Here is a 20,204-nt window from a genome sequence, read left to right as displayed (position 1 = left end):
CGTGCCCTGGTCTCTGCCTGTCGCTGTTCACTCTGCTTCCTGCACACCACGATGGACTGACCCTTGTGAAACTCTAGGCAGAAATACTCCCGTTTAAGCTGCTTTTGTTCTGGCCATGACCACGACATGGCCATGAGAGTAAAAGCGGACAGGATTTCAGTGCCCCGCCGTTTGCTGGCGCTTGAGCTTGAGCCAGTCCCTGGATGCTCTGAGCTTGAACCAGTCCCTGGATGCTCTGAGCTTGAACCAGTCCCTGGATGCTCTGAGCTTGAACCAGTCCCTGGATGCTCTGAGCTTGAACCAGTCCCTGGATGCTCTGAGCTTGAACCAGTCCCTGGATGCTCTGAGCTTGAACCAGTCCCTGGATGCTCTGAGCTTGAACCAGTCCCTGGATGCTCTGGAACTTGCCTCCGCTCCAGTGCCTGAATCCCTCGTTATTTAAATCCTTGTATAAAAGTTTCTTGGAATTGCTTGTTATCCTTAGAAAATAAGTGCTAACGTCTAAAGTAGCATTAATTAATGCAGGACTCCCTTGAAGCCACACTTTGGATCTTTGTGGCAAAGATCTTAATCTTCAGAAAACAGAAGAGCAGATAGAAAACTTCAGCCACAACTGTTCCACCTCTGCAGCAAATGTGCATTTCTTGTTTTTCTCCACTTCCCTAAGCCTCATCCAAATGAGGTGGAGTCCCGCACTGGCTCCTCCCAGCATTATCCAGACAGAAAGCACAAGATGGTAACAGCAGTGGCGGGGTGGAGGTGGGGGAAGAGCTTGCTCTCGGACACGGAGTCCCTTGGTTATAGCCCTGAAGGGACTGCCCCTTATCATCACTCTTTAGAAACTGAAGCTAATGCTGCACTGGAACGGGCCAGCCAGTGCCAAGCCTATGGACCAGAAACAACAGAAGGCCAGGCCAAGTACAGGTGAGAATGGGCTGGGCAGCCAGTCAACACAGCGTTTTGGAGGCTGGCTAGAAAAAGAAATCTGCAGAGACCAGGATAACTCAGGGTCATATTTCTTCCCTAGAGAATCCTCCCAGCTTGGCTTCTGAGGAAGGAGCATGATGAAAAGTTGGACTTTCCTTCTTCAGTTGCAGACAGAGATGAAGTTCAAAGCCAAGAACACAACAATAGGGTAAAGTGGACCTTAGCCATCGGCCTCTGGGTCCATAGCCTAGTTATGTCTCAGATTACTGGCAGGCACGGTCCTCCCATGTCCCTGCTTTGAGCCCAAAAAGTACCATTCTGCTTCTGTATGATTAGAAATGGAACTTGAGCCATGCAGTGGTGGCGCACGCCTTTAATCCCAGCACTCGGGAGGCAGAGGCAGGCGGATCTCTGTGAGTTCGAGGCCAGCCTGGGCTACAGAGTGAGTTCTAGGGCAGCCAGGACAACTATACAGAAAAACCCTGTCTCAAAAAAAACAAAACAAAATAAAATGGACCTTGGCTGTGAACTTCTCAAAATATAGAACTGTCACTGGAAACAGGTCTCATCTAGACACAAATCCTTTCATTAAACGGTCATTCCTTGGAGTCCTCACAGGGGTTTATCTACAGAACCATCCCTGTCTTAGTAAACCTGGGGACCATAAGCATCTTCTGTAAGATAGAATCATAACTACACATAATAAATGTACATCCTTCTGTGTAAAATCTTGGGATTGTTTATTGCATCCAACAGTACAAATGCATGTACTTGTTCCACACAAATGTACCCCTCCCTTCCTCCTTCCATCTCCCTCCTCTCTCTCTCTCTCTCTCTCTCTCTCTCTCTCTCTCTCTCTCTCTGCCTTTCTCCCTTTCTCTCTTTCTTTCTCCTTCTTTGCCTCTCTCCATCCTGTCCTCCCTTCCACAGAGTCTTACTGTGCATTGCTGTGGGATGTCCTGTATGCTGTGAATATATGTTGCTATGATTGATTGATAAATAAAATGCTGATTGGCCAGTAGCCAGGCAGGAAGTATAGTATAGGTGGAATAAGGAGAGAGGAGAATTCTGGGAAGTGGAAGGCTGAGGCAGAGAGACGCTGGCAGCCATCACGAGGAGAAGCATGATGTAAGATACCCGTAAGTCACAAGCCACGTGGCAACTTATAGATTAATAGAAATGGGTTAATTTAAGATGTAAGAACAGATAGCAAGAAGCCTGCCATGGCCATACAGCTTATAAGTAATATAAGCGTCTGAGTGTTTGAGTCTGAGTGGCTGCCGGCCTGAGCGGGACTGGAGATAACTTCAGCTACAGTGCATTTCAGGCTGGCTTCAAACTGGTGGTCCTTCTGCCTCAGCTTCCTTGGGTGCTGGGATAACAGGTGTGTGTGTGTGTGTGTGTGTGTGTGTGTGTGTGTGTGTGTGTATGTATGTATGTGTGTGTGTCATGCCTAGTGCAAGTGTACGCTTCTCAGTCTCTCATTCACATTTGTGTTCTCTCTCTCTCTCTCTCTCTCTCTCTCTCTCTCTCTCTCTCTCTCTCTCTCTTTCTCTCTTTCTCTCTCTCTCTCCAGTTGGGTTGGTTGAATTCACGAGATACAGAGCCCATTGATAGGGAGGGACTAACTGTATAGACACAGTCTGATGCCCAAGGAAATGCAGCTACAACCTTCAAACCCAGCCCTCTAATTCAGACAGAGAAGAACAAGAAACAGGAGTTTCTCTGGTATATTTAGCTCTCAGTCAGCTGCCTGTTTCCCACTCTAATAAGACTTCTGAAGGTTCTTTCCATGGCTGTGGTTAGTCAGCTGGCGGACAGATAAGCATCTTGGATGTGACCTAAAGAAATTAACAAGCTGCCTCATTCTATGCTGATGCCCATCTATACACAGGTGCTTCTGCTACCTGAGGCCATAGTGCACTGTGAAGACTCTAGGGGGTATTAGCCAGCACTGTGCATTTCTGGTTTTTCCTCATCACTTACAGTCATCAGACCTCCAACAAGATCACTGGTGTGAGGGTCTTCATCTTTGGTTCCCAGCTGAGGGGAATATAGTTCTGTGGTCCGTAAAATTTCTAGAACTCTGTCCAAGGCTTCTGCTACTGTAACTGGGCTGTTTTCTTGAGCTGCGTTGATTATATTTATAACCTAAGAAAGCCAAAAGAGAAAGAATAAACTTGAGGACACTGAGATACTACTTACTTCTCAGAAGTCAGACATATTCAGAAGAAATCAGTGACCACACGCCTAGCTTAGAGGGCAGACTCACTCCACCCCCCTTTCTGAAGCATGCTCTACAGCCCACACCGCCCCATGGTATCCCACCTCAGGACCCTGCTTCCCAGGATCCTTTGCTGACGACCTTCCCTAGCTCTCCTCCATAGGTTGGAGTTCCTTAGATATAAGTTTGGGTCTCTCACGGTATGGCCATTCCAGAAATGACCTTTCATTTCCATGACCCTGGGCACACACACAATCCACAATGAGATCCATAATGAGATTTTCAAGTTTACGTTCCAGACCCCAGACTTGGAGAGTTTCAAAAGCCTTCCTAACTCACCTACTAGGATATCTTCTGTGCCTAAAATCAAAGCCCAGCCTTATCCCCCTTCTCACAAATCAAGCAAATGGTAATATCATGAGAGACCAGCTCTTCTCCTGGGCTGAAGACAAGTACTCTTCTAACCAAGGCCTGCTCTGTCCCTCACACATCTTTCCTCGTTCCTCAACCCATCCTTGCAACTCCCCAAGTCCAAGTGATTCTCCCCCTAGACATTTTCTGATCTCTTTCTTTCTCCCCACCTCTGCCACCTCAATGCTAGCCAAACTACCACTACCATTTCCTGCCTGCAATTCCAGAAAAGGCCCACATGATCTTTTCGCTTGTTTTGATCTGACCACTTCCTACCCATCCTTAGCATGGTGGCTGAACTCTTTACAGGGGCATGTGGACCTGACCATGTCGTATCTATCTAAACTCCTTCGAAGGCTTTTACTACACATAAGATACAAACCACCTACTTTTGGTCCAAGTGACCAGAAGGAACAGAGCTGACATAGCTCTGCCATAATCATCTCGCCTCTGCTGGCCACACCCCAGCCTCCCTGGCTTCTGCTCAGTTCCGTGGAATGTCTCTGTGCAACTTCAGTGATGGATCTTCTCCATGCTGGGCCTTGCTGCTCCTGCCCCAGAAGTCTCCCTCTCACCAATGTGGTTCTCAGGCTTTAGTTTTGCTGCAAACATGACTTCCCCCAGCCTTCCTCTAGACCTACTCTGACATCTCTCACAGAGCCCTTCACGGCACTGACTGGATTGTGTAACCACGTTTGTTTATTATGTGTTTGCTTAATACCTGTCTTTCCCACGAGGTTGTTAACTCTGATCTAGAGCACAACCCAGGCCTGAGCACCTGCTGTGCAGTAGAGGTAGCAGCTGTCACTTACCTTTGTGATGGGGGCCTCTATGGTCATGGAGTGGATCCTTGCCATGGACGGGTAGCGTCGATTCTGTAGGCTTGGAGCTGGAGAGAAGGCAGGGCAGTTTTATCTGGAGCTAGTGGTTTGGTTTAGGTTAAATATAGCTGAGAAGTCCCCTCATAGATGAGGCCTTGTTCGTCTAGGACCTCCTTCCCCACAATTCAGTGCGTTTGACCGTCCCTTGTCCCTACAGGGCTGACCACTCAGCCCCACAAGCATGGAAGGTGCGCTGTCTGAAAGTCTAATGATGGAGGGCTTGGCATGACCCACTCCCCAGGGGGATTCTGAGAAGGCTGATAGACACTGATGCCTTGTCTCTATAGCCCAGAGACGTCACCGACTCCCTTTCCCATGGTCACTAAAACCCTTTCAGATAGTCCCGCCCTTACCTTCCAAAGACACAGGACACGTGAGTGTGCACCTACCCCATGTCAGAACTGGAGAATAAGTGTCTCCGTATGAACTGGCCAGCCATGCTCCTTCCTCAGCCATCAGGTTCATGACGCTCAGAACCTAATGGTTCTGACTCTAACCAGGACAGACTGATTTTAAAATGACTTTGTTTTTTGAGTAGGTGACTCTTAGATGTGGTTTAAGATTCAAATAGTAGAAGCCTTCCTTTAAAGGCCTGTCTTCATCAACTCTTTAACCTTCCCTGTGGGGCACCCTAGAGGTCAGACCAGCTCCAAAGAGGGGAGCTTTATCAAGTCACCCTCAAAGGGGCTCTAGAACCCGGGGTTCAGCCATTGCCAGCCTCTGTTGTCCTTCCCAGTTCCCACCTTGCCTGTGTGGGAACACAGAGCTGCTCCAGGGTCCAGCCTGGGTCGGACGCCCTCAGCCATTGTCCTCTCTAATATGCTCTGTCTGTCTCATGATCCTGCTCTCTGTGACTTGCATGCCACCTGCCAGTCTGTCCTGCTCTGCAGATTCTCTAGCTTGTCTCTAGGGTCTTCAGTCCTTCCATTGCGACCCAAAGGACTGGGAAGTCTGTCACTTCCTTCCCCTGACCTTTCCATTTATTCTTTTAAATCACACCCCCCCCCCTCCTCCATCACAGGACTAAAGATTCCTTCTCAGGCCCTTGGAACTGCTTTTCCAGTTGCCAAATTAAAACAAATCTAATGTGGGCTGGAATGTGGTTCAGTGGTACAGAGCTTGCCTAATGTGTGTGAGATCCTGGGTTCTATCCTCAGCACCACAGGAAAACCAGACAGACAGACAGACAGACAGACAGACACACACACACACACACACACACACACACACACACACACACACACACACCCTGCTCTCTACTCTCCAGCTCACATTCTGCAGCTCCCTTCTACTCCATTCTCTTTTCTTCTGGGCTCCTGGAACACCACTCCCACATTTTCTCTCTCCTCGTACATTCCTCTGTTTCTCACAAGGGTGCCCCTGCAGATTTGACTCAGACCCTCTGCTCTTTACCCTCTCACAAGCGCTCACATGTGCACAGCCCTTGGCAATGCCTCTCTGCAGCCCCAGAAGCTCCAGCCCTGCCCTTGCCCTTCCCCAACCTCAGCCCTTCCCCAACCTTAGCCCCAGACCCTGCCTCAGCCCCTGCCCCAAACTTAGCCCCTGCTCCTACCCTAGCCCCAGACCCTGCCCCTGCCTCAGCCCCTGCCCCTGCCCTGGCCTTGTCCTGCTCTGCAGCTTCCCAGGCACCCTCTTCCCCTCAGGCCCAAATGAGATACACCTGCCAACCCTGGCACTTCTGTGTCTCCCATCCTCCCGACGCCCAGGAATGACTTTGCAGGTTGATGCTGCCCTTTCCACCCCCACAAATCCAGCTGGTTACATGGGCTTGATTCATTAAACTCACAGAGTGTTTCCTGAGATCCTGACTCACTTTCCGGCCTTTCATCAATGGGTATGTGTTAAGTCTAGGAAGCCAGGACCCTGCCTGGCCCCTGCCACCAGCACCCAAGGATGACCTTGCCTAGAGGCCGAAACTGCTTGGCTTGTGTAGTCATGTGGTCTGACACACTTTGGGCCACCCATGGTCCCCTCAGGGAGAAGAAAACGACTCTAGCAGGCCAAGGTGTAAGGAACACATGTAAGGCCTAGGGTGAACAACCCTGGTCAGGGGTGATAAGCAATAGAATGATGTAAGTAAACCACAAATGGAGGAGTGATAAGCTATAAGCTATGTGTGGAAGTAGGGATAAGACTAGAAACCAAGCCAGAAAAGAATATAAAAGAGGAAGCCCCAGACCCGACCAACAGAGCTCGTCAGGCCCTCGTGCGAGACGACTCTCCTCTGCCAGAGACGTGAGATCCTGTGCCCAGTGCAGACGTGGCTGACCTGAGGAAGGCTGACCCAAGATCCAGAGGAACAGACGTGGCGAGTCCGGACCTGTATACCCGGAGAGGTACTCCTGCTTCCATTTGGAAGACAGGATGAATATTGCTTGTAATCTTACTGTGTGAATAAATGAGTGTTATACCAAGTCTGAATCAAGAGTGATTATTCCTCCCCCGTAACCGGGGTATGTGCTCGCTACACAAGGGAATTTATTTACTTAAATCCTAAAATGTTCTCCGTTTATCGGAAGAAAAGTCTACTCCAGTTGTAATCTTTTCTCCTTGGGGTTTCTATGCGGATTGAATGTTTGCATGTGCCCGCTGTCATTTTCTACACTTTCAAAAGGTCAAGGAAATCAGAGGAACTTCTTACCATCGCTGCCTCGAGAAGATATTGATTTCACATCAATGGACTCTTTCCTTCGGCTCTTGTGTCTGAATGAATGAGGCTCTGGGGAGTTCAGAGGAGAGACAGAGGTCAGCTGTCAGCGTATTAGAGTGCGAACTTACACCTTTCCCCTTATGCTCTAAAGAAGGTCTGAAGCTCTAGAAAGTAAATTCAAGAATTGAGAAACTACTTTTTCTTCAAATCAACCCAAAATGATCAGTCACACACAACATGACCTAGTACGAAAACAATGTCTTTTTCTTCTGGGACTACGTTACATTGTGGAAGCAGTGCTTATTATGGGGCTATTTAGTTCCATAACTAAAATGTCGTCCTGAAAATAAAACTTAAAGGAAGTGTTTGAGGGGTTCATCTTGACTAAAGGGCTCCACTCGCCTGGGTAGGGAAGCTCTTAGGAGAATAGCCAGGGAGAAATAAAATCCTAATGAAATCCATAGATATTTGCATTGAGAAGCTAGTTGGGACAAGTCTGGGACACTTCTGAAAGTCAGTCGTCTAGGCATCCATCTACCTTCTCGGGGAATGGATTTCATCAAGTGACTGTGTCCTGCTGACCTTGGGAAGGGGGATTCAACACTGAAATGTTCTGTGGTGCTGATGCCAGAATCACACGTCACCAACGAACACCAGGTTGTTAAAAGACGCCAAGGTGACAGTGTTGGCCTCAGAAATGTGCACTGCGGGCACATTTGCTTCCTGAGAGTAACTCCTGAATGAGAAGAGAAGTGTAGCCATAAGACAGAACCACTCTGAAGAGAAGGCAACTCAAGAGCCAGCAGGATGAGTGTAGTCCTCAGGGGCCATTAAATAAGGAGATTTAAGCAGGAAAACCACCACGGTGCCACAATGCTCACTTCCATAAGAGTTGCCTGTGGCACCAAAAAGGTTGAGGCAGCCTAATACTGAAGAAACCAACTCTAGAGGCAAACTGTCCAGGTTCTGGCTTAGTTTGCCAAAGAGTAGCTGTACAGCCTTGGAGACGTTACTTAACTTTTTTGTGTTTCAGCATCTGCAAAGGGGATAATTAGAGTTTCTCATTCAGAGGCTGTTGTGGGCAGTACCTGAGTTAATCCCCGAGAAGCCCTTAGAATAGTGCCTGCCACACAGTAAGCCTACAGAGTGTACCTGCTATCAATTACATTGGTTCGTTTGCACAACACACAAAAATGATTCAAAGCTAGATGCTATTATTCCTCCTGATTTCGTCTCTTAGATTCTAAGACTTGATAGCAACAGAACTGGTTATGTCTGAAGAAGTTTTTCTTCAGTGAGGTGCATTTAAATTCGAGAATTCATTGTTCATTCTTTTTTTCTCTATATAGTTCTGGCTGTCCTAGTACTCGCTCAATAGACCAGGCTGGCCTTGAACTCACAGAGATCTGCCTGCCTCTACCTCCTGAGTGCTGGGATTAAAGGCGTGCACCACCACCGCCTGGGTCATTATTCATTCTTAACAGATGCCCATAGAATAAAGTAAAATTTTTAATCATAGAAAAGAACTCAGTGGCAAAGGGACTCTGCCTCCCATTAAAAAACAGTTACTTACTGAGAACTTACTGTGCGTCAGACATTGTGCTGTGTACTTTAAATATAACAATGATCTCATTTAACAATTACATCCTTTCTGAAGGCTACATAGTCCTAGTCCCAGGATACCCACAAGGAATTGAGGCTGGAAAGACTAGAAAGGTAGACCAATGTCAAAGAGCTGATAAGCAGTGGACTGTATGCTTCCCAGGAAGGAGGCCTTTAACTGATGAAGGACCTCTGAGCATTGGCTGAGTGTCTATGATGTGCAAGGTCATGCTGGGCACTGTAAGGGACAGGGGGATACTTATTGCAGCTTTTTGGGTAGTACCTTCTAAATGTGATATAAATTAACAGAAATATTTGAGAGAGGGTGCCCGTACATGAATCGTCATTGTACCATTCAAGGTTGTTCTGGCCTAGGAAACATTCAAAAGGAGAAGAAAGATGGTCTACAGCTAAGTGCATCTTCTTTGGTCATCACAGCAACGAGGCAGGTGCTGTTAATTCACTTTGCAAATGAAATTCTGAAGGCCAGAAAGTGCAAATGAATTCATTCAGTGTAGGATAACTGTAATTATTCTGGAATCAAGGAGAACTGTACAACTAATCCAGGGTCTAATCAGGTGCCCAGACAGAAGAGAATGGTTGATGGCCATCGTTACAGGAGAAAGAAGAATTGCAAAGCTTTTGTAAATAATTTTGTAATTATCTAGTGGTCAGATAATTCTAGGCCTTCCACCAAGCAGATGTCCACCAAGTCACCCTTTCACTTTGTAGATAAAGAAACCAGAGATCTGACTGTTGTTCATGGTCTAAGCTATGAGTAGGGAGCTGAAATGGAAACCTAGTGCTTAGCCTCCTGGATCAGTGTCCAGCCACATTTCCATTTGGGAAAGCAGTCACCAACTACTACTGAGAAAGGGAAGCGAACATGGGTAATCCCTTACTGTGCTCTCACCTGTCCTTGATGGTCTGCCTTTCCCCTAGACCACTCTATGCTGGCTTCATCTGCTCTACATGGTCTCTAGCCAATAAAAGAAAACCCAGAAGCGGAGGGGCTTAGGAGGGAAGGCTACCACAAACCAAGAGACGAGATCTGTAAAGGATTCCTGCTGCCCCTCTGGCTCTCTAACCCCAGTTAGATTTCCAGCAGTCCCCATTCTAGGAGGACAAATGTCATCTCGAACCCCTTCTGAGCAAAGATAAACTGGGTCGACCAAGCACCCCTCAGCAGAGAGTAAACATTCAATGCTCTCACCTGTTTGGGAGTTATCCCCGGAATCACGATGGATCCTGTGAATCTAGAGTCAGTCCGAAATTTGGGTAAAAGAGAGAGAGAGAGAGAGATTGTATGTCATTTGTCGAATTCCATAACTTAGTTAAAAGGCTCTGAAGACTTCCAGAAAGCAAGATGTTGCACGCATTGCATGACAGGATGAGAGACACACACCAAGTGTAAGACCACAAATGCTCGATTGCTTTCAGACACTCAGTCAGGAGCCTAAGAGCAGGAAAGGGCCCAAGGGAGGAACTCTCCAGGTAGACCTAAATCTCCCGCTAGCTAGCTCATCTTGACAGTCTGTAGAAATGCTGAAGGACAAAGGCCAGGACTCAAGTCAGATTTTAATAACCCAATATGCAACCTGCTTGTTTCAGGCAGGTCACGTTTGTTTTCTGAAATACAAAGTCCGGCTTAAATCTAAAATTTCTGTTTTTTAGAACTGTTCCTGAAATGTTCCTCAATTGCTGGCAGAGTCAATTGATGAACCATTTCCTCACGAGGCCTGAACTTTAGCTGCCATTTTGCACCTAGTTCTTTTTCTCATTATCAGGTTTGCTTCATGCTAATGATTTGGTGCAAATGTTCAATAGACATCAGCCAAAAGACCCAACGAAGTCATCAACACTAGGAAGAACACACATGCTTTTCATGGATTCTGCATCTCTTGCATTTACAATTGACTAAGACCCTGCTGGTGGGCACATTGCCATTCACACTTAGAATCCCACTGCTTCTCTGCTAAATCCATCTGCTTCCATCCAGGGCTCGGGCCAGCCAACCTGTGCAGCACTCAGTGCAGAGGCAAGGTTAAGTTTTAACAAGACAGGAGACTGCGGGTGGGGTGGGGGGGCGACACTGATAGTGAAGGAAGACTAGCGTGACTTTGCATCATCTGTGATGGCCAGGAAGCTTCCTTATGTCAGGCATAGGCAAAATGTCCCAGGCTTCATTGAACCATTGAAGAATAACCGGGTAGGGCTGGGGAGATGGTTTGGTTGGTAAAGTGCCTGCCACATAAGCTCCGAGTTCAGATATCTAGGATCCGTGTAAACATCTAGATGTGGTGATGTGCGTCTGTTATCCCAGTGCTATGGGGTAGAAAGAGGCCTGCAGCCCATTGGCCAGCCAGTCAAACTGAATCCATAAGCTCCAGATTCAGTGAGATACCCTCTCACAAAAAAATAAGGTAGAGGGTGACTAGGAAGAAACTCATTTCAACTTATGGCCTCCACAGGCATCTATGTGTGAACCTGTATGCACACACCCACATAAGCATGCACACAAACACACAAAAACAGCCAGGCCAACTGAGGTGTTAAAATGAGGCTTCCTACAAAACCCTTCTATTTGGTCCATTTCACATCTTCACAAAATGTCCATACAGAATCCATGGCCCATCTGTGATATCTCGGTCATGTTAGTCATGGCTGTTGACTCTCACCCCATAATTATGACACCTTTAATTATTTCTTCCATGAACATCATTTCATGTTTCCTTCAGGAATAAAGACCATGTTCTACAAAGCCACCAAGCTCAATGCACATTTTTATGTGTTCAATATGAATAAAACCCTTGCCTCATTCTTTCTCCTCAGTCAGTTCTCACTTAAAAGCTTTCTGCCTTTAACCAACATACATATGCCTCTAGGAGCAAAGCCCATGGCTTCCCATATTATGAAAAACAAAAACAGTAATAAACGCCCCCAAACTCCCTTCTCTCATTTCTCATAGGCTCACAGCTCATCAAAATGGCTCCCATGGCCTCTACTGTGGGTTGTGTGTTCTCTCTAGATTGGAGCTAGCACAGTTCTAATTGGGGATTAAAAATGTGTCCCAGCCACTGAGGGGTGGGGTGGGGTGGCCCAGAGAGGTAGAGCACAGGTACAATTCCGTTGGCTGGCATGGCTCTGGCCCATCTTTTTCAACATACAATGTTTAGCGCTTGGTGCTTTGAGCTGAACTTTCTGCCTCCACATGAGCACACTGGCCTCTGGTGGGCTCTGTACCCACTGCCAGCAGCAGGGGCTAGGGACCCTCCATGCTTCACAACAAGAGTCTTCCAGGCTGTATCAGCCTCCGCACAGGGATGCTATGTTGGGGACCTACTTTACAATCCTCTGTACAGAGGACAATGGGGAGCTCCCCTCCTATCACATCCCATCAAGCTTGGGCTTTTCAGATTAAGTTCTCTGACTGATGATCTACATGCCTCATCTGAGTACCCTCATTTTACAGGATTCACATGGACGAAAAAATCCCCAATCAGAACAAGAATCTCCCCCAGAGATCTAAGTTTATAATTCAGTAGGAACTATTCCAAAATGACTTCCCTCTTAACCCTTAGTGGATTTCATGGAGAAATCAAGCAAGGAATGGGTAGCGCCATAATCTTTGATGGATCCAGGAGAGGCTCAGGGACTTGAGGGGCAGGGAGAGGGATGAACTTCGTCCCACGACCACAGCCGTTTCTTGTGTTAGCCAAGTGCTGGCAACTTTCTGCTCACAACTGCATCATTACAAACCATTCCCTTGGACATGCATGGCCGGGAAACTGAGGTTTAAAGTTTGGTACCCTGCCTGTGTTACCACACAGGTAGTGCACAGAACTGTTAACCATGGTTTCTCTAGTTTGATAGCCCATTGCCTGTTATATAGCTCCAAAGGGCTCCAACGCGTTGTCCCAGGCCTGTCTTAGCATCTTACAGCCTGGAACTACCTCACAGATCAGCACAAACAGCCTTTCCCCAGAATTCTGGGAAGGTATGAGCTTTGTCACGTGCTTTAGCAAGCTCAGGATTCCCCATCCTCCGGGCTGTCACTTTCTCTAGCGCACACACGTTTTCCTTCTTGTCAAGGTTAAAATGTAGTGTGTTCCTGTGCAGGAATGCCTGGGCATGGCGACCACACGCGCTGCTGCTGGAGCCACGGGCTTTGAAAGAGATGGTTTCTGCAGTGAATTCTACTGTCCTCGGTCCGTGAAACAGTCAGAGCTCAGAGCTGTGATTTTCCAGCAAGTCTTTGAAGCTTGCAGCTTGTGTGTGTGTGTGTGTAATTATAATTTTAAACACTTAATTAAAATATCATAGGTTTCCACAAAATTTGCTGCCCTGTGCTTAAATGCTTTATTTACTAATGCCTGATTATGCTCACCTTCACACAATCCACCCTCCCTTTCTGGCTGTTTCTTCCTTTTTCATAGTCCTAGAGATAGTTTCTGGTCCTTGGACATGAAGGGCAAGTTCCCTATCATGGAGCTATACCTTCAGCCTGTAATTATGCTCAACTCTAAAAAGCACTACAATCTCTCTCTCTCTCTCTCTCTGTCTCTCTCTCTCTCTCTCTCTCTCTCTCTCTCTCTGTCTCTCTCTCTCTCTGTATATGTGTACAATTTCAGGGTTATTTGTTTCTTAAAGAATATTCCTTTACAATCGATACTCTCAGTTTACTGTGGTGTGAAAGCCTCTCAGGTTGACTCAGACCCACACGTCTCAAACTGTGGGTCACAATTGTATATGGGTATATGGTGTCATGGGAATGTGGGAAGCATGAAATATTGGGCAATAATAAAAGCTTTCTGAATGCACAGGGACCAAAATTAATTCAAAAACAGCACATAATCAATCCAGGTGTTCCATCAGTACGCTCTTGTACTGAATCACATGACTTCACCAAAGCCTTGGTCCAGAACACCAACTTGGGCAGTTTGCACCACACACACCACCATCCACGTGGTGCTAACAACGCTGCGTGCCGCACCTCAGCTCAGACTCCAGACTGGTGTTATGTTATGAATTGCTATTTTTTTCTGCTCTGATGGAAACATTAATTATAGAAAAGATGATTTACTATGACCCTACCATTGTTCCTCAGCATGTAAGTATCAGTCAGTATTTCCTTGGCCTGTATTGTGTCAGGATGTTTGATTTTCAAAGTGAGTAAAACATCATGATTTTATTGTCTTAGTAACAAAGTCAGCTTAGATCAGGGTGGCACGGGCCTTTCTCTCCTTATCCTTCGCAGTCCAAGATGCTCTCAACTATTAGCAGGCAAAGTCTCCCTGAGACCAGCGTACCCCACTCAAGTCTCAGCAAATCTTTATGAATTCTGACTTGGGTTAGGACAGGATATCTGAAAACTTCTGAAATGGCCCCAAGCATGCTTCTATCATTTTGTACTATGTATTTTTGTGAATTGGTATTCTCAACACTGATGGTTATAAAATTAAAATATTGACCGACCCTCAAAAACCCGGAAAGTGATCTGAGTTCTGCAATATTGAATGCTCAGCTAACATTTAGTCCTTTGTGTAAAAGTAAATCTAATTAGTATGCAAATTTGCTGTTGTCTTTAACACATGTTAAAAGTATGCATATAGTAAAGAATTGTTTTAAATTCTCTGTATGATTTATTATCAGTAAATGTTTGACTTATTTACCTATTTTCTGTACCTATCTTGGATAAAAAGAAATTGTTAAGTGGAAAGGGTTTATAATATTCTTAGATTATCCTACAAGGGACAAAAATCCCAGATGTCATGAAGCTGGGTAAGTTTCAGTGACACTGAGTTTAATATTTTTTCCACATTTTCAGGGATTCCCATTGGCTTCATGAATCTCCATCAAGTCTTTGAATAAATGATTTTCTACGTTTAAAGGAAGATCATATCCCCTCCTTACCCAACAGAATAGCTGAGAAGCAGCCCTCAAGGATAAACACTTGGAGTACTCACATGTTGAGGGGGAGGATAGAATCACGAAATCCCTTTGAATAAATACCCAGTCTGGCTTTTTTGTACCAATTTAAAAGTACATCTCCATGACAAAATATTACCCCAGGGATACAAAAGTGTTTTATCACAGAAGTAGCTCATTCAAGGATGCTCGAAGAAGCCCAAGGCTGGAAACAGCCCAGGGCTCCATTAACAGGATAATATACTGAAAAAAACAAAAACAAACAAACAAATAACAAAATGAACAGGAAGACGTTGCTGATGCACACAACCCAGGTGAATCTCAGAAAGCTGGTGATGGGAAGAAGGCAGACCGCAGAGAACACACTGCGGGAAGCTCTAGAAAGTCTGTTGTTGTAGAATAGGCCTTGTTGGCCTTGTTGGAGCGGCAAGGGAAGGGGTGTAGGTAGGGACAGGCTATGAAGGGTCTCAGGGGAACTTTTGAGAGGCTAAAATTCGGTTGTTTTCTGATGATATGGGAGAGATATGTTCTTCGTCAAACTCAGGAGAAACTATAAGATCTGTACATTTTCTATCTTAAAAACAAAAACCATTACTAAACTCCAGTTACTATGCATGCTGACAGGACAAGCAGTGAGCTACACTGATGTGTGCCCATCACTTAGTAGTCGGTAAGCCATAAAACAATGGGAGGCAGTCAAGGACAGTCTCAGGACCACAGATGGGATCATGATGGAGTCACATGCTCACGTTGTACTGAGGTAGTGTGCGAGTGAATGGGTAGTCACTTATAAGTCTTCCAATTTTTTATTTAAAAAATACTTTAAAAAAATTTAAACTTATCACAAATATTTTATATACAAACTTTTCCTAAGAAAGTGTTGCCTGGTGCATGTCTTTAATCCCAGCACTCAGGAGATAGAGGCAGGTAGATAGATCTCTGTGAGTTTGAGGCCAGCCTGGTCTCCATAGTGAATTCCAGGACAGCCAGGGCTAGGTAGAGAGACCCTGTCTCAAAACAACAACAAAATAAAATAAAAACTTCCACTTCTCATTGGCCTCAGCAATGCATATATAAGCAGGCAGTGAAACTGCCAGGGGCCTGGCTCCGGCTGGCTCCCCAGCTGCACTGCTGAGCACAGCCACGCTCCCCCGGGTTCTCACCGGCAAGGTTCTCCTGGCCACCTTTCTATAGTCTGATTCTCTGACGCTTTTGTTGTCTCCAGTTCATATGGGCCCAGTCTCTGTGGGGAAGTTTCTCAGCCTGCTCTCTTCTCTCGCCCTGTTCAGCGGGTCTTGTTCTCACGGGGCTCCCACCAGGAAGGTTTTCACACACTTGCCTCCCACTTCAGTCCCTCATGAGGTCAAGCCCTTCAGTGACTTGATCTCAGTGGACTCTTCTTAGTGATTTAACACAGTCTGTAACCTTGTCTCTCTGACTAATCTGTCCCCTGCAGCGGGGATGGAGGTTATGTCTAACTTGATTACTATTGTGTATCCAGTGCTAACACTAGGGTGTAGTGGCTGTTAGGTCTAAGATGAATCCATAAGAGACTGGAGTTAACTGGGGTCCTTACCTTACACCTGTGGCGAAGACATTGTTATTAATGTTTTGGCCATCACATTGGTCTTTGTTAATTATACTTAATACTTCTCTCACTAAAAACACTAATTCATAAAAAGTTCCACAGGAAAAAACAGATAAAGCAATTTCTGTAAAGTGTCATATTTCTAAAAAGTGAAAAGCAAGTACAGGAAAAAAAAGCACCCTTATTCTCTGATAATGCCAAGTCTGATAAAGGTGAGAAATCAAGACCATCAAATACCGGAGCACACCATTAGCCCTGCCTTGGCTCTCTGAGCCTCTGAGAGCGTCTCTAGGGCACATCGTACTGTAGTTCTCATCATAAAATGGACGGCATGTTTTAATAAACAAAGAGTGCTATATCCATCCACATATCTGTAATAAAATGGGAAGTGGGGACAATTCTCCTCGGTCACTGTCCCCGTTTGCTTCTCTGTGGCTGTGATAAAAACCCTGATCGAAACCAGCCTGGGGAGGAAAGGGTTTATTTAACTCTCAGGTTACGGGAAGTCAGGGTAGGAACTCAAGCAGGAACCTGGAGGCAGGAACTGAAGTGGCGACCACAGAGGGACGCTGCTAATGGGCTTATTCCCCGTGGCTCGCTAAGCCTACTTCATTATACAACCCAGGACCACAGCCCAGAGATGTGGGCCCTCCCACATTGGTTGTTAATCAAGGAAATGCCCCCCCCCCCACATGCCCTCAGGACAATCTGACGGAGGCAAATTTTCACTCAAGGTTCCCTCTTCCCAAGTGACTCCAGCTTCGGTCACATTGACGAAAAATAACCAGTACAGTCATTTAAAAATAATGCTGGCTATATTGAAGGGAAGTTTTGATCACTATTTTTCTTTTCTTTCTTAAATGTATTTACTTTTATTTCTTTTGCATTTGTATTTTGCCTGAATGTATGTCTGTGTGAGGGTGTCAGATACTGGAGTTAGAGACAGTTGTGAGCTGCCATGTGGGTGCTGGGAATCGAACCCGAGTCCTCTGGAGAAGCAGTCAGTGCTCTTAACCACCGAGCCATCTCTCCAGTCTTGATCACTATTTTCAAACTCAGATTTATCTGTACTATCAAATTTTTATGTGTTTCTTCTGCCCCACAAATATTACAGAAATCAGTAAATAGATGGTTGGGATGAACAAAGATATCATTTTCTTAAATAACCAGGGTAGCTCACAGAGTTGACTTGCTAAACAATTTAAAAAATACTCAATATTCTTCATTTACTACAACACGAAGGCTTTCTTGGATGTGACAGAACCCTGGTTAAGTACTTGGTGCTTAACTAAGCTCAAGTACTGGGTGCAGAGCTCTGACAACAGGAACCGAGTCCCTGGAGACCCTCCTTCACGTGCCCGGAGTGAAATGACCGTAAGTGGCATCACGGCGTCATGCAGACATCTTTGATCATCTCTCCTCAGTGAAGACACCACGATGAGCATTTTCTCAAGAAACAAAAGGCTCTGATGCACAGATCAAAGATCTTTTCTCAGTCTGCTGTCGTTTCCAAACCCACTTGCAGATTCACACACCTCAAAAGCCCTGCCAGAGCAGCCTCCCGCCACGGAACAAGACACCTCGTCAGCATCCAGGAGCCTCGTTCCTGCAGCCACAGCTGATTTCCTTTTATGTATTCTGAGCTGGTTCTCAGCAACCTACACCACCAGGACAGACAGTGGCTTGGGTGCACTGATGCTGATCCTGGTGTGTGTGTGTGTGTGTGTGTGTGTGTGTGTGTGTGTGTGTGTGTGTGTTGGCGGGCAGGGGCAGGGTGGGGGGCAGGCTTCCTCCCCACAGTTACAACTGTGAACCTAATAGGCAGTGTGACAGCGTCTCTTCCTTTTTATCTGAACAACATTCAAAACGTTACTCATGTCCAAGCAGCAGGCAACGGTCGGACATGGATGAAAGGGCATATGAATGTTTAGGGTGACACACGATTCAAAAGACAAATCCCAAGCTGTCTTCCCCAGAGAATTAGTGAATGCCAGTTGATTGAAGGCTCACTCTCCTCTGCTGTCCAATATTTTCTTGGGAAAGCTGAAGCATCACTGTCCTTTGCAATGCCACAGTGACATGTTCAGATACTATAGGTGTCCCTCAGTCAAGTGTCCCTGACCTGCCGGGCTGGTGGCCGCTGGCTCCACATTCTGCACTCATTTGGAAGAGCCTTTACAGAGCTAAGCTTTCATGGCTTTTCTCAGTAAAATAATTTTTTAAAATATATTTTAGTTTATAATTATGTATAGGAATGGCTTGCATATATGAATGCAGGTGCACTTGGCATCCAAAGAAGGGCGTAGAGTCTTTCAGTGCTGGAGTTACAGGAGTCAGTCACCTGGCATGGGTGCTAGGAACTGAGCTTAGTCTTCTGGAAGGGCAGTAAGCAGTCTTAACCACTGAGCCATTTCTCTAGTCCCAATAACCATTTTTGTAGACTTCGCTCACTCAAAATGTGTAATGCGCCACCCTCACCCAGGAGTCAGGCCCACTGGTTTAGTGGACCCAAAGTATTCAGGGCTCTCTGAGCCTCATTTGAGGCTGGTCTATAGGTCTGGGGACCATGAGGTAACTCGGGACACAGTCATGCCCAGGGTGTGGTCAGCGCATCAGCAGCATTGCTAACACATGGGAGCTCATTATAGCGAAGTACCAACGGCCTCTTTTCCGACTTACAGAATCAGAACCTGCATGTTAATAACCATCTCCAGGGGCTCCGTTCCACAGTAGAAGTTGAGGCCACACTGTTCAAGCAGAAAAAGAATAGGTGTTGGGTGTTTTTATTTTGCAGTATGGGGGACAGAGCCCAGGGTCTTAAATATACTAGGCAAGAGCTCTCCCACTGAACTGTCCCCTCAGCCAGAGCCCTACCTTTTGCCGACAGGTGTTATTGATCCTTCCCTTTGTAGCTATAAATCTGAGTGCTTAGGAGCTTCACTACGCCTCTGCTTCTTCCTCACGGTGTAAGCAACAGCACCCACTCCATCAGGCAGTTATTCAGGGGACATTGAAAGACACAGGGATTTGTGATGCAAATTGTTGGATGAAATGCTGGGGGTGGCAGTCCCACAAGATGCTGTCCGTGAGCAAGAGGGCAAGGGGGTCCGATGTATCGGTGCTGGGGTCTGAGTCACTAAGAACCTGCAGCAGCATCGTGCAGGAGGTGATGATGGACCTCCAGCCTAGGAGAACACCTGCTCTGCCTTTCAATTTTCTAATGTCCCTCGGGTGGTATTCACCCACATCAGTTGTAGGTTGGCCCTTCTTTCTCAGTTTATTGACTCAGATCCCATCTCTCTGGGAACTACCCTCCCAGGCAGGCATACCAAGAGAGAGCTATTCAGGTGTTCTTTCACTTAGACAAGCTGACATCTAAAAGCAATCACCTTCTTTTGAGGGCGGAATAAGACGGGATGTGTGAGGTGCCTGGAAGGGTTACCAAGACTGTCAGGTCCTACCCTACAGTTTCTGACCCAGTCGTGGAGCTGAAACTTCATTTCTGACAAGTCCCAAGATGAGGCTGAGAGCGCAGACCCAGGGGCTGTGCTAAAGAACCCGTGACCTTGGAACGCTGTGGGATGACCTGTGACCACAGGGATGATGCCATCCTCACTGGCTTTCTCTTTCATCACGGCTGGATTCTGTGTCTCAGGAATCTGGGTTTGGTGACTTGGTACTGTGACCTCACTTCCTGTGAAGCTCAGAGCTGAGCTCAGGTGGGATGGTTTCCTGGGGGGGGGGGGTGCACACACAGCAGCACACTTGGGGCCTTCCCTTTCATGCTGTCATTCCCCCAGCTAGGTCCTGTCACTGCCCAGTGACAGGAAGACATTATGGACAACAGACTTACTAAGAGATTTCTTTTTGCCTAATGCTTCGTTCTTAAAGAATTGTCAATGTCAAATGAAACTTTTACCAAACAAAGCATAAGCCTACGTGCCTGCTAGATTTTGTCAAGAGGATGAGGGA

General features: G+C 46.4%; 1 protein-coding gene across 1 annotated transcript in view; it reads right to left on the bottom strand.

The window, feature by feature from the left end:
- The window catches only part of Pde8b (phosphodiesterase 8B), a 98,491-nt gene that overhangs the window by 22,160 nt on the left and 56,127 nt on the right, over positions 1-20,204 (bottom strand). Inside the window, 4 exon segments of the mRNA XM_059276300.1 lie at positions 2,914-3,078; positions 4,375-4,451; positions 7,106-7,183; positions 9,930-9,972. Of these exon segments, the coding sequence (XP_059132283.1) occupies positions 2,914-3,078; positions 4,375-4,451; positions 7,106-7,183; positions 9,930-9,972 (363 nt within the window).

The sequence above is a fragment of the Peromyscus eremicus genome, chromosome 11 (assembly GCF_949786415.1).
Source record: "Peromyscus eremicus chromosome 11, PerEre_H2_v1, whole genome shotgun sequence".
NCBI classification, from domain to species: domain Eukaryota; kingdom Metazoa; phylum Chordata; class Mammalia; order Rodentia; family Cricetidae; genus Peromyscus; species Peromyscus eremicus.
Note: the sequence above shows the minus strand (reverse complement) of the source record. Positions and strands in the feature narration are given on the sequence as shown.